Below are 14,068 nucleotides of genomic sequence, written 5' to 3'. Positions count from 1 at the left end.
ATCATCGGTTACTTTCAAATAGCATAAACATTGATTTGATTTATGTGGTTAATTGGTTGGTTTAATTCGCAAAAAAACGAACCATAGGAAATTACAAACAGCACCGGAAGTAAACATGGGTGAAATCAAGACTGTGCACGTAATTTTACAGCTGCGGTTTCTCTTTAATGGGAGGAGGGAAGTTAGCAGCGGCACGTTGCGTTTGACGTGTTGCAGGAGCTCGGCTGATTTTAAGTGTACCATTTATCTTCTCTGTCTGATACTTCAACCTGAAAGCTTTACAAAGAACACAGTGTTGAAGAAACTGCTCCCAACTGGCTTGTTACTATTATTATGGCTGGTAGCACCATCAAGACTGTGCACGGTATTTTCCAAAGCATGGAGTACGGACCAGCAGCAGCGTCCAGCACTGCCACTGCACAGGTGAAGTTATCTTTGTCATTTACGACAATGGAAGATGTTTTATTGCTTTGGTTGTCACGAAACGGGTGCTAACTGTGGCATATTTTAAAGTTACTGATCTCTTGGTTGAACATTTTCTTGTTGTACTTTTCGACCCATGTGCAGTGCATTTAATGAAAACCTGACAGCAGCCCACAAGGCAAGCATGTGACACCGAAACGCTCCAGTTTACTAAGTTATGAAATGTCAGTGCTGAGGATAGAGGCTCGGATGTGTGTTTCCACTTAAAGAAAATCTCGAGTCCTGTTTTTAGATAATCAAGTCAGTTCCAACTGGGTTACAATCATAAAAAGAAAGAGAGATGGTTAGAGAGGTGATTATTTGTTGGTGATCTACATGGCACAGGAAAGGAAAACAGATTATAGTACTGTAAGAATGTGTTTTCAGTGCTCTATGTGGTTGCTGAGATTGACTGGCCAGCTTTAAGATCAGTACGACTTTGGCATTTTCGTTCTAACTTTACACTGAGTCAAAGAAAATGTAGCTGTGCCCATTTTATTCATAATACAGACACAACTTGAGTTTGGTCTATGCCCATGAGCTTGCTGATTTGGAGAAGAGATCAACTTTGTACTTTGATCTTCAGTCTGTAAATAGTTGACCACTCCACTAGGTCCTCTCCATCAGCAGAGGTGGTGTCTTCCTGACCAATAAAAGTTAAGCACAGGGCTGGATATCTCTCATATACAGTGGCAGGTACAAAGACTTGAAGGCAAACAGATTTTTTTTTCTCTTATAAAGTTGTTGTGAGGTTAAATTGAAAGGAAAAGCATATGGCTAGTTGTGTTTTTTTGTCATAAGGAATACATCCTGCCATTTAATACACACACAAAAGTTTGCGAAAGTTAGTTACTTGACACGTGCAAGTTAACTGTTTGAGGGACTTTTGTTGGGCAATATACAGTGAATGCTGAAGGTTTTTTAATCAAGGCACCCTGTCATATCATCACAAAAATAGGGGTGTCAAATGTGTTACATAAGGGGTGAAGGTAGCATAGTGGTTAGTGCAAGCCCCCCATGCACAGAGGCTTTCGTACTCCCAAATGTGTACCTGGGTTCAAGTCCCTTCCTACATGTCAATCCAACCTCTATCTCCCTGATTTCTCACTCTATCCGCTCTCCCATCTCCAAATAGTTAGTTTACCTCAATGTAGCCTTTTCTTGTTTAGAGGCGGAGCAAGTCTAAATGTCAGCCACTGTTCATTATTGGAGGTGGTTTTGGTTACTGTATCTCTTTAACATCTGTTTTGACTGTTAGTTCTTTCTCCCCATCAGGCCTGGCTGGATCATCATTCTCGTTCTCTGGGTCTGTTTATCAACGGCAAGTTTATCCATCCAGCAGGCAGAGAGAGCTGCTCCCTGACTGATTCTAAAGGTAAAAGCAGCCTGCATCTAAATTGTGACTGAAAAGACACCCAGAAGACATTTACATCTTGTATAGTGATGTCGTCTCCTGACAGTTCTAGATGATGAGGGAAGAGATCAATGTATGTTCTCCTCCCACTAATCTGCTCTTCCAGGTGAACGTGTATGCAGCGTAGTGTGCGCTGTGGACGATGACGTCTCCCAATGTGCGTCCTCTGCTGTCAGCAGCTACAAAGCCTGGAGTGGACTGACCTGCCACCAGAGGGCCAAAGTGCTGCTCAAGTACGACAAACTCACCTTGACGCATACAGTATGAGGCACTTTGTGTCTTTACTGGCAGTCCTAATGCGAAGCTGCATTTCTCCGTCTCCGTTTGCAGGACAGTGAGCGTTCTCGGGCAGCACGGTCAGTGTGTGTCAGAGCTGTGTGAGGCATGTGGGACATCCTGCTCTCCCTCCACCCTGGTCAGACTGCTGCAGTACTACAGCAGCTGGGCTCAGCTCAGAGACGCCCTCATCAGTAACTGGACTCCACTTGGTGAGGTTCTCTGCGTGTTAACAAAAAGGTTTATTTTCAGTGAACTTTTTGTTTAAATTTTTCTGTATTTCTTTTTCCTTAGGTGTGGTGGCAGTAGTTGTTTCTGATGACTGCTCCCTATATTCCCTTATGATCAAAGTCATCCCAGCACTGGCCATGGGTAACACACACAACCTCACATAAAAAAACATTCTGCACTTTGTATATGTAAATTGAAAAAAATTCCCTTGTATGTTTGAATCTAGGGCTGCAAATAATGAGAAATATAATTATCAAGTAAACTGCCAGTCAGTTTTGCTGTAATTGAAACTCTCCACAGCCATGGAAAATCAGCTAAACAGTTCAATGTTTACTTGAAATTAATAATCATTTGGTTGACTGACTATAATGAAATGGTAAATTTTGGTTCAAATTGTGCTTAGAAGTGATGTGAGATGTAAGTAAATCTCTTTTTCCTCTAGGGAACTCTGTCATCGTTGTCCCTGGTCAGAGCACTGCCCCTGCAATGCTGCTGCTCGCTCAGCTTTTTATGGGAGCAGGGCTTCCAGCTGGGACTCTTAATGTTTTAACAGGAAGTGATGTTTCACTTGGCGCTAAAGTGGCCCAGAGTCCTAGCATCAGTTACATCACCTACAGTGGCAACAAGCAGGTGTGTGAGGAAACCTTTGTCTCCTTCCCACACGTTTGTTTTTTGTTTACGTTTTAATTCCTAAAAAAAGGGTTTTCTTATATTTTAGAATGGGGCGACTCTCCTTAAGGCCACAGCTGGGATGAGCGTCCCTGTTTCGTGTTCCCCCTTCACCGGTGCTACATGTCCATTTATCATCTTTGAGTCAGCTGACATTGACAGTGCAGTGGATGGAGTGATAGAAACTGCCTTCAAGAAGAAAAGAGAGGTGATTTACAAGATTAGTATCCTCCACAGAAAGAAGCATTATGTCTTATGCAAGCCCATCAGACCATCACATGTCCTTAATCTCTCTCTCGCTCTCTCTCGTCCCCTCAGGTCCACTGGGTGTTGTGTGTTCAGGAGAGTGTACTGGACAGTGTTGTGGCCCGTCTCAAGCTGCGCATGGCAGGGATGAAGTGTGTGGGCCTGCTCAGTGACGAGGACAGAGCCCTGGTAGATGCTGCAGTACTGGCAGCTCAGCAGCAGGGGGCCACGGTGAGTCATGTTAAGATACAGTGGCTTCAGCATGTGAATCTGAGAGTATAGGTTCCCTCTATAAGAGGGATGATATGTGATGGATACTTAGTGAACATTCATTTGATTTTCCATCCAGTAGTTAGCCAATAGGTCATAGCTGCCTGCCTCAAACCCCATTGTTGTATTTCACACAGCTAGAGCTGCAGTTTGGAGGCTTAGCCCTAACACTAACCCGTGACCATGTGCTGCTATCTTAATTAGATCATCTATATCTTCAAGTCTATATTTCTTTTCTTCATCAAGGACCACAGTAGAAATCTTTTGAATGTAATTGTTGTGGCCCTAAACATTTTTTTAAATATGTGTGGTTGTTGTCTTCCTTGACGTAATTGCAAATAAATTAACCTAAAACTCTCTCAGTAGCCTGAGCTAGCTGCTTTGACTTAGCTGTGGCTAAATAGTAAAACTTGTGAAAAGATCAAAAAGTTCCCAATTTAGAGTATAAAAAAGCTAATTGTTTTTTCTCATTTTGATCCACAGTTGGTTCAGTCCTGTGCTGCACCCCCAACAGGTTCTCAGTACCCCCCAACAGTGCTCTGTGGAGCGGCCCCCTCCTCTCCATTTGTGATCAGTCCCTCTCCTGGCCCACTGCTGCCCCTCATGACCTTCAGAAGCAACACAGAAGCAGTGACCCTGGGTAAGGGGGTGCCTCTGTAAATATAGATTCAAGAATTAAAGATTGTCGAAGAATGTGTCTGATTTGTCGAGTTAAAGTTGATGAACATAAACGGTTGTCTCAAAAAACTGAAGTTCAGTTTTTAGACTTTCGAGAGATGTACATACACTATATTTTATTTCAGCATCTCTTCTGAACTTTTGAACAGCTGTAGTCTCTGTTTGGATTAGGAAACCACAGTCCTCATGGGAAGGCAGCCTCTGTCTGGACTGAAGACCTCACCCTGGCTCTAGAGACGGCTAAGAGGTGCACACATATCATACATTATCTCCTCCTTCTCTTCTCACTCCTTTCTTCTGCAGTTTTCCTCTTGCAGAAGAAAACAATAAAAAAAAAACATTTTCTGTGATAAGTGATTTTTTTCCTTGTATTTATATTCTTTTTTTTGTGTGTGTTCTTAGTCTTTCAGTCGGCTCAGTTTGGGTGAATTCCCACTCTGTGTTTGACCCCTGTCTGTCTGTTTCTGGTCACAAAGACAGCGGGACCTGCACTGATGGAGGACAGGAAGTGAGTCTCTCTATTTTATTACACACATAATACTTTGGCAGGTTATCAAAAACTGACAGTATTCTATTGTGAAATATTTTAGACCAGAGATATACATGTAAAGGTAAAGAAAGAAGCACATCTGTTCAGGGTTAGTTAGCTATCTTTGTAGTCGTTAGCATGGCAACTATAATGCTTTATTTACTGTTGCAAGAGGTTAGACAATGATGCCACAACTGTTAGCAGAATATGAACGCCTAACCTACTGCGGATGGTTCATTGCCATGAGTAGCTTAAAAAACAGTTAAAGTTGTTTAAGTGCGCTAAGCTGCACTATTTAGATTAAGTGTATACACATGATTCTCTCAGGGCCAGAAGAGAAGGATTTACAGAAAATGTTTTGGTTATTAAAGGAATCTTTACAACTGTGTATATGCGTCTTGTGCCGTGTGTTGACCTCCTTTCTGCTTTTTCTAGGGTCTTTACCAGTTTCTCCGCCCCTCCTCTTCTCCCTCTACTCCTCTCCCTCGCTCATCCCCTGTCTCTTTGGACTACTCAAAGTTTGGAACTGCAGCATCTCCTACTGTCATTCCTGATGATTCAGATCCTGCCAGGTTAGTTTCCTTCATACATATAACAGATCAGGCAATTTAAGCACATTATTATTTATTTATTTATTATTGTAAGTGCTTCAATAAAATAATCATATGTTAGAATTCACACAAGTTTAACAAGATAATGTTATCCTCACATGCATCACTCTCTCTTCTCTCAGTGCTCCGAAGCCTTATTTACAGTTTGTGGGGGGTAAGGCATGTAAATCAGTGTCTGGCTGCAGTGTGGCTATACAGTCACCAGGGGGCGGCAGTGTGTTAGCCTACTGTCCAGACGGAGGCCGGAAAGATGTCCGTAATGCTGTGGAGGCCGCTATCAAAGTCCAGCCAGGGTGAGAGTTTGGCCACACAAACACAAACCCAAATGCTTGTGGGTTATTTAGCAGTCAAAGTCCTAAAACTAAAATGCATTTCTTTTCCTAGACTAAGTAAATACATGTTTTAAAAGGCATGCATTTGTTTCCCGAACCTGTTTGGTTTTCATACAGCAGACATTACGTAGAAAAAGCACTGTGCTGCTCAGCAATAGTTAATGAAAGTGCTTTACTCAGCAGCTGTCCGCTGTGAATGTCATAACATGCTTCCACATTTCTTCACCACATCCGTACACATGACTAAGAGATCAGTTTTTTCTGAAAACCAAACTGACCTGCCAAAACCTCTGTTTAACTTTATTGGAATTTTTTTTTTCGTCATTTGGTAATAAGGGGAAATTTAGATCCTAGTTTTCCAAGGTGCTGTGAAAAACAGCCATCTACCAAAACTGCACTGGGCTTGAACTTTTTTTTTTTTTTTTTTTAAATCTTAAAATGTAATTAAAAAATAAAATATATCCAGGTGAAATTTCATCCTTATAAACACCTGCTGTTGACGCCTACTGTTCAAAGTCCAATTTTACACTGAGGACGCATTTAAAAAAAAAAAAAAAAAAAAAATTAGCTGAGTCATTCAGACAGGAAAAGCAGAGTACAAATTGAGCAATAAATACTTTTGTTTAAAAACTTTTCCCTTTTCTAGCTGGATGAAAAAGAGCCCTTCTGCACGCGCTCAGTCTCTCTACTCTCTAGCTAAGGGCCTTGAAGCAAAGAGGAAGGACATAGCTACGTCAATCAGTGTCCAAATCGGTCTCTCAATGGACGATGCTGAAAAAGAGGTGGAGCAGAGCATCATCAGACTTAGTGATTGGGCAGCCTACTGTGACAAAGTCCAAGGAGGAACTTTGGTGAGGGCTTTTTTTTGTCTAACAAACATTTAATTTAAAAAATCTTCCATTAGTGGTCAGGAAAAACTGTTTGTATTTCATGAGACGGCTTTTACATATTGTTTGTCCTTCGACCCTCCAGCCTATGCCACAGTCTGGCTCTGCTCTCTCCTATGCTGAAGCCTTAGGAGTCATGGGGGTCCTCCTCCCTGACAAGAATCCCCTCCTGTCCATGGTTACTCTTCTTGGGGCCGCTATCGCCACTGGCAATGCCATCATCTTGGTCCCAAGTGAGAAGTACCCACTACCTGCTTTGGCTTTTATTCAGGTCAGTTTGAAAATGCTAAAACCTCTGTCATCTGAACATATATGTTTATAGGGACTATGTCACTGTGCTCTCATTTTTTGCATTGACTTAAAACGACAGGAGCAATAGGGCAACCCCCCATAAACCTACTGACAATGTTTATCACATTATTATTATTATTATTTTTAGATGTTATTTAAATTGATACTGTTAAAATATTAACACAAAACCAGTGGGGCCAATAATAGATCATTGAGGTTTGTCAAAGTCAAACAACTATACTAGACTTTTATGTGCACCACTCTTTGTGAACAATACCCTGATCTCCATGTCTATAATCACTTTTTTGCTTCTACTTTTTCCATAGGTACTGCAGGCTTCAGACCTGCCAGCAGGCTTGGTTAATGTCATCACTGGAAGTAAAGACCAACTGACAGCAGCTCTGGCTCATCACAGCGTCATCAAGGCCATCTGGTACTGGGGCAGTAATGAGGTGATGACTCTAGACATGAGACAGCCTATGAAAAACATTGAACTTCTGAGAGCAGAATTCTCCTAAGTTCTCACTTTGTGTTAAACAATACCTTACTCTCTGTTTTTCTGCTTTAGGGCTGTCAGTACCTCCAGTACACCTGCACCAGCCCTCTGAAGACCATACGCCTTTTCTGCCAGAATGACGCCGGAGAAGATGGAGGGAGAGACTGGTGTCATTCTGTGGTCCTGGAAGAGATGTGGAGAAGTGCCGTCCAGTGGAAAAGTGTTTGGATTCCTACAGCATGAGAGACGGAGAGAGTATGAAGAGTGAAAATATATAATAAAATGAAATCTTTAGGGTCTGGATTTAAATGGAAGGATTGTTTGAAAAATAAGATGTTAGATGAATTACCGTCATAAAAAGGACACCACCACCACCACCCTCCTTAATAACTGCAGGAACACGTGCCAAGCTAACTGTACTTGCATTAGCAGTTTACAATGTCATAACTTAACTCTGAGAGCTTCCTGAACTAGCTGTCCATTAATGTGAAGCACTTTGTGAAATCTGCTCTTGAAAAGTGCTATATAAATAAACTTTACTTACTTTCATACAGCAGGGAAACTGAACAGTGTGAACTCTGTTCTTTTAAAGCATGGTTACTACTATAAATAATTCAGTTAACCAGACATGCTAACTATGCATTTTCGTTTTTAGGCGGGGGGTCGTTGGAAGTTGGTTCAACATCTTGTGGCCAATCATTTTTACACATAAAAACACATTAGTGAATCCTAAGGTTTCGGGTTATGTGACAGGCTAGCAGAAAAAAACACACCTGGTTACGAATAAGGCAACACAATATTAACTTAAAATGAAGCTCATTTAAATTTGAAGTTTCCCACAAAAAGATTCAAATGCTGCCTGAGACAATGGGGAGGTATATATAAGGAAGTGAGTCAGCGAAATGAAATCTATTCTGAGGTTATGGCAGAAGAAGTAACTAACTCAATCTGGGTTTCAAACTAATATACAAGGGTCAGATGTCTGCAGTATCCCTGAAGCATCGACCTAGTTTAAGTATTGTGACTATTACTAAAATAGTTAACATCTACAATGAGTTAATGTGAATGTCATGTTCCTCCATTCCAATAAAGACAGCCAGTGACGGTCATTCCTCTCAGTGCCAAGTCCACCTGACATTTGTTCTGCTGTTTGTGCAATCATAAGCACATGACCTGATAACTTTCTACCTCTTCTTCTGCAATCACTTTTTTTATATACTCACCACATCTCTGTGTTTTTCTTCTGTTTTGATATAAGATTTGCATTTTCTGGTAGATTTGAAGACAGCAGATCCCTGCTTCAGAGAATATTAAGAGAACTCTTAATATTTTGGAGTACATCAGATTATGATAGATGTTTATTTCATTGCAATGTCTCAGTTGAAGTAGATATTTTAATTTGACTTAAAATGTATATTTTTTTCAGTCTACAACTTAAACCTCACGTCTTAATGGTTCTGTTCATGACTCAACAAAAGTCTCTCGATCATGTTTTGACTCAATTAAACATTCCATACCGTAAATCATTATTACTGTATAACTATACTGTTTAAAGCCATGAAAGTGCCCGTGCTGCAAACATTCCCTGTAAAAAAAATGTTTCTTTCCATGGCCAAATTTGCATGAATTTGTTTCTACGTGCTTGTAAACCCTGTTTTACAGAATGCTATCCATAAAAAATAATATTTAATGAATTGGTTAAGGCCTGTTTGTCTTTACTTGATACCTGAAGAGAGATAGAAAATGTGGAGAGGAGTGAGTAGGGGACGACATTCAGCAAAGGGCCGACATTGGATTCAAGCCCACAGCTGCTACGACCAGGACTGTAGGCTGCGTACATGGTGGGGCGTGACACAACTGCTAGGCTGTCATCACTCCAGCACTTGTTGCTTTTTAGCTATACTTAAATTATTGATAGTTGGATGTCCAGCAGGCCTGTTTGGAAGTTGATAGCCCAAACATTCTATTTGAAAATTGAAAAACACAGATTGCTATCCCTGCTGTTTAGAGCTAAAGCAAGTGTAAACCTTGTTGAAAATGGCAAATCAAAGCACAATCACAATAGTCATCTTTGGAGTCTCACGTTTATTAAAAGAAAAGAAACCAGACTTGGTTCCAAAATGGAAAAAAGGTGTATTTTGAAACAATATAAAAAATATAGCTTAGTTATGCTTACAATACAAACACGGGCCGGCTATTAATTCAGAACCAAAAACAAGAAGTATAAGTTGTGTTTCTTTTGTATCTGAATAGGAAACTTTTTTTTTAATCAAAGCAGTTGTGAAAAACATGCAATTTGTATGCTTCATTTCCTTTTGATATTTAGCCTGGTTCATTTTTAACTATTACTCGGTGTTACTGCTACACACAAACATGTAGACAATGTTGCAGAACTGGACACTGTGGTATCTCAGAGTATTGGTTCCCATTTTAAATCCTTGTTCCTTTTTTCATTTTTCCAAACTTGTTTCAACCAGTTTAGCAATTCAATGCAAATCCAATGAGACCTCTTCACTTGTCACAAGAATCCTCCCTTGACAAAACAAAGTAAAGGAAGTATGGACTTGAGACTGTGGAATGCTGAGTCACAATAATGACTCAGCAAAATTCTCAGTTGAACTTCATACTGCTTTTCACAAGCTTGAGCAACTGGATTTTCTGACGTGGCAAAAACAACATCTAAATTGCTGAGTCACACCAGGTGTGATATTTGATACAAATATATTATAGTGGATTTGATGGCACACTTTTCTATCAGCAAACGTGGTTTTATTGTTGCCTAGTTTATAGAGTTCTAAATTAGTTTATAATTTAGAACAGGTTGTGTTGCTTACATGAAAATTATGATAAGTAGGTCCATGTAAGCTGTACACCAATCAATCTGCATGTTTTGCTGGCTTAAGCTTTGACAGTACAATATAATTGTCAGTTTTAGCGCAAATGCTCAATTTCTTGTCCAATAATCTTCTAGGCCCTTCACCTAGGCAAGCAAACCAGTTCTCTGAGCCACTTATTCTGTTTATGGTTACAGCCTGAGCCTTGACATGGTGAAAACACCCAGGTGAAAAGCATGTTATCGGCAGTGGTGGAAGTTCATGGTGTATTCAAGAGGTAACAGTAGTTCAGTTTGCAACAATAAAAACGGAGCCCAAAAGAGCAATCTGAACCAACATAAACAGTAAAACACTATCAAAGGTCATTTGCCACTTTACTACATGGTGGTGTTGATTTGCAGTTGCAAATAAAACACACATGTTGAAAGTTTTTAAGATGATTGAATATGTTTTTTATTGCCATAGCCTAGCCTTCTTATATCGGATGTATACCATATAAACGTAACACCACACCGTTTTACTGTTAAAAATGTAATTGGGTTTTACAGTTTTTTATAGACCTACAACTACTTACTATTCCTTTGGGTTAAACTAACAATAAATACATTCTTTCTCACACTTTTTTTTTATTTGAATCACTTTCGGTTTTTAACACACAAAAAAAAGTTGTTCTCTTGAACCAAACAGTGGTTCAAGCAGTGCTTTGTGACTGAAGGTATTTGGTAGCTCACACCAAACTAATAAAATCTTTAACCTTATATAAAGTGGTAAAAATGCAACTTCATCACTCTTCTCATATTTTTTACCAGCGTCATATGATGTGTACGAAATGTGGGCAGTGACGTTACGTCTGTCACGAGATCGTACGTCGGGTATAAATACAAGAAGCGACACCTCCACCATTTCACACCAGGGGAGAAACCTAGGAGTTCTTGCTTCAACAGTGTTTGAACGGAACCTCTTCATTCGTCCCGTTTTTCTGTTCAGTTCGTCTGCATTCCGGACAAGATAATCCTTTCTACTTGAACACTACTGAAAAGGTCGCCGTTAAGCTTTATTTTTTTGTACCGTTTTGTTAAGAAAAGCACAAGAAACCTCAGCCAAAATGGAGTCCCAAGTACGTCAGAACTACCACCGCGACTGCGAGGCCGCCGTCAACAGGATGATCAACATGGAGCTGTTTGCCTCCTACACCTACACTTCAATGGTGAGAGAGAAAAAACGTGTTTAAACATTATTATTATTATTGTTATACCTACTGCAAATAATAATTAAAAAAGCTAAAACCTAAAGCGGGATAGCAACCATAGACTGTAAAATAGATGGCAACATATTGCTTGTTTGACAAAAACGACGATTACATTTCTACTTAATGTATATTATTTTTGAGTTATATCTGTAGTTAAACCAGCGTTTCGCTAATGGCTTTCTTTCTCTGCGTTTCTTTGTTTATCGCCTATTTAGATGTTGCCAGATAAGGACTACTTTATCCCCCTCTCACCTCACTGGAGGGGGAGGGAAAGTGCTGTGTCATGCTTACTACTCGTTGTCTCCCTCTTACTTATTGCTATCTGTGTCTGAACAGACCACCAAAGTAATGACTCATATTCTTGACCACTGGCTTCATAACTACTATTTGTCACAACCTTTTTTCTTCCAAATAACCGGTTGTGTCCCCTAATAACTGTTGTTGTCCTCCCATCTTGTCTCTTACAGGCCTATTACTTCTCCCGGGATGATGTGGCCCTTCCAGGCTTCTCCCATTTCTTCAAGGAGAACAGTGACGAGGAGAGAGAGCATTCTCAGAAGTTGCTGGCTTTCCAGAACAACAGGGGAGGACGCATCTTCCTGCAGGACATCAAGGTGGGTGCAGACGACAGCGCTGGTCTTGTCATGACTCGCGTCACCACACCCTGTGTGGCCGGTACAGATAAAGTGGGATTACCGTGCCATGTTGTCACGCTCATTCCTGCTGTACATTTGAAGTGGTAGATAATCAGTTCAAAAGATACTATATTGACTTCTTAACTTCACTGTTGGTGGCAGTCTCAAAGCCTACAGCACATAATGTAATTCCTTCATAAAACTATTTTCCTCTTTAATCATTAAATACAGCAGCTGCTCATCAGATTAGCTTCATTGAGCTCTGTGCACAAAAGGTAATTGAGTGTTCAGTCTAATATAATTGAGTTATTTTCTTCTTAAAGAAACCTGAGCGTGATGAGTGGGGCAGCGGGCTTGAGGCCATGCAGTGTGCCCTGCAGCTGGAGAAGAATGTCAACCAGGCTCTGCTCGACCTGCACAAACTGTCCTCTGAGCATGGAGACCCACATGTAAGTTGCATTTAAATCTAAACAAAGTGTTATATAAAATATTAAACATCCGTCTGTTTCTTGAGAGAACTTTTGTTTAATCTATTTTTTTTTTTGTACTTCTCTTGCCCTCAGATGTGCGACTTCCTGGAGACCCACTACCTGAACGAGCAAGTGGAGGCTATCAAGAAGCTGGGTGACTACATTTCCAACCTCACCCGCATGGATGCCCACACCAACAAGATGGCAGAGTACCTGTTTGACAAGCACACCCTGGGTGGGAAGAGCTAAATGCAGTGTCAAAATTAAGCTTACAATGAGTCTTATTGACACAAAGGCTTAAAAAAAAAAACACCTTTCTGCTTTATCTGTTCATTCACTTAGCATCAATTTAAATCTAACATGCTTTGTCTACAATGGTAATATCTTCTCTTTTGATCTGTTGTCATTTGGTAGGATTTATCAAGGTATGGGTTCTCCCTCGTTACCTAAGCCCTCTGTTTACTACTTGCAACTGATCTGTTCTGAAACTGAATAAACATTTTGAGCTGAACCTTTGTGCGTTTGCTTCTGTTACAGAACCTATTTAACATTGCACTGAAAATGTTTTCAGTCACAGTACCATGTGAGTCAGAAAGCTAGAATTGAACAAATGTATCGCACCAACACACAAAGTAAATGTCTACACCCTGAGGTCAATATACCTCACAAATCATAAATAACCTTGGTTATTCAGATGTATGTAAAAAGTACAAACAATTGCTCGATGACCGTGAACAAGAGGTGAAAAAGATCCATGTGTCAGTTGCGTGGTTCGAGGAGGCTGTCTCCAGATTGTGTTTGAGTAACGTGACTTTTTCACTCACCTTAACTTCATGGACACCTCATCATATATAGTTACGCATGGTGGCCATCTGCTGGAGACGGTTGGTAATGCACCTTTAGAACTGGACCTTTCATCACATAGAACATGGAATGTTCTTTATCGGATACATAGTGACAAAATCAATGTGAGAATCCATAGCCAGAGTAGTTTAGCAACGATACAGAGTTAGAGAATTTTTAAAACTGACAAATCAAAATGTCATTTTTTAATATTGCAAAATGGTATATTGCAGCATCTGCAAACTAATGAGTTCATTATGTATCAGTCTTCCTGTATGGGTGTGCTGCTTTTTTGTCATGTTTAGGTCCTTTTATTAAACTTAAACCAGGTGTGTCAGAGGGATGCTCTAATGATTGACTGCTGTTTGATCTTTTGCTGTCCAGGGTGCTGAAACCTGCAAAGCAACTCAAATAAAAGCACTAAACTATGAATGACTTAGGTCACATTTTTCTGCTTATCTCTGTAATAAATGCAATCAAAAACATCAACATAAACACAACAACATAAAATATATCAGATCCATATGATAAAATAATTTAATATCCCTCTAATGTAATACCTTAACATCATTTACACTGGTAACTGTTCAATACAATAAAAATTATAATTGATCAAAGAATTTACAAGTTGGTTCAAATGTTGCT

The 14,068-nt window shown here is 40.0% G+C and overlaps 2 protein-coding genes across 2 annotated transcripts; both read left to right on the top strand.

Moving 5' to 3' along the window:
- The first annotated feature begins 55 nt into the window (after positions 1-55).
- aldh16a1 (aldehyde dehydrogenase 16 family, member A1) lies at positions 56-9,086 on the top strand. The gene is made up of 17 exons (XM_079366221.1): positions 56-423; positions 1,738-1,837; positions 1,983-2,109; positions 2,207-2,364; positions 2,447-2,524; positions 2,826-3,013; positions 3,102-3,260; positions 3,371-3,529; positions 4,052-4,208; positions 4,418-4,493; positions 4,649-4,754; positions 5,211-5,347; positions 5,509-5,679; positions 6,365-6,569; positions 6,691-6,876; positions 7,223-7,348; positions 7,465-9,086. The coding sequence occupies exons 1-17, from the start codon at positions 334-336 to the stop codon at positions 7,633-7,635; spliced, it is 2,394 nt and encodes a 797-aa protein (XP_079222347.1). The 5' UTR covers positions 56-333; the 3' UTR covers positions 7,636-9,086.
- Positions 9,087-11,122: 2,036 nt separating this feature from the next.
- On the top strand, positions 11,123-13,091 carry LOC306837931 (ferritin, liver middle subunit). The gene is made up of 4 exons (XM_079365810.1): positions 11,123-11,433; positions 11,943-12,089; positions 12,434-12,559; positions 12,674-13,091. The coding sequence occupies exons 1-4, from the start codon at positions 11,332-11,334 to the stop codon at positions 12,827-12,829; spliced, it is 531 nt and encodes a 176-aa protein (XP_079221936.1). The 5' UTR covers positions 11,123-11,331; the 3' UTR covers positions 12,830-13,091.
- The last annotated feature ends 977 nt before the right edge of the window (positions 13,092-14,068 follow it).

The sequence above is a fragment of the Symphodus melops genome (assembly GCF_947650265.1).
Source record: "Symphodus melops genome assembly, chromosome: 17".
NCBI lineage: Eukaryota > Metazoa > Chordata > Actinopteri > Labriformes > Labridae > Symphodus > Symphodus melops.
The sequence above is the reverse complement of the archived record's forward strand: the minus strand, read 5'-3'. Positions and strand labels throughout refer to the sequence as shown.

Bases quoted from the DNA above. Each gene is read 5' to 3' on its own strand.
- LOC306837931 (XM_079365810.1), top strand. From the start codon at position 11,332: ATGGAGTCCCAAGTACGTCAGAACTACCACCGCGACTGCGAGGCCGCC. The intron at 12,090-12,433 runs GTGGGTGCAGAC...TTCTTCTTAAAG, and splicing joins TCTTCCTGCAGGACATCAAG to AAACCTGAGCGTGATGAGTG. The intron at 12,560-12,673 runs GTAAGTTGCATT...TCTTGCCCTCAG, and splicing joins CTGAGCATGGAGACCCACAT to ATGTGCGACTTCCTGGAGAC.
- aldh16a1 (XM_079366221.1), top strand. From the start codon at position 334: ATGGCTGGTAGCACCATCAAGACTGTGCACGGTATTTTCCAAAGCATG. The intron at 2,110-2,206 runs GTACGACAAACT...CTCCGTTTGCAG, and splicing joins AGGGCCAAAGTGCTGCTCAA to GACAGTGAGCGTTCTCGGGC. The intron at 3,261-3,370 runs GTGATTTACAAG...TCGTCCCCTCAG, and splicing joins CCTTCAAGAAGAAAAGAGAG to GTCCACTGGGTGTTGTGTGT.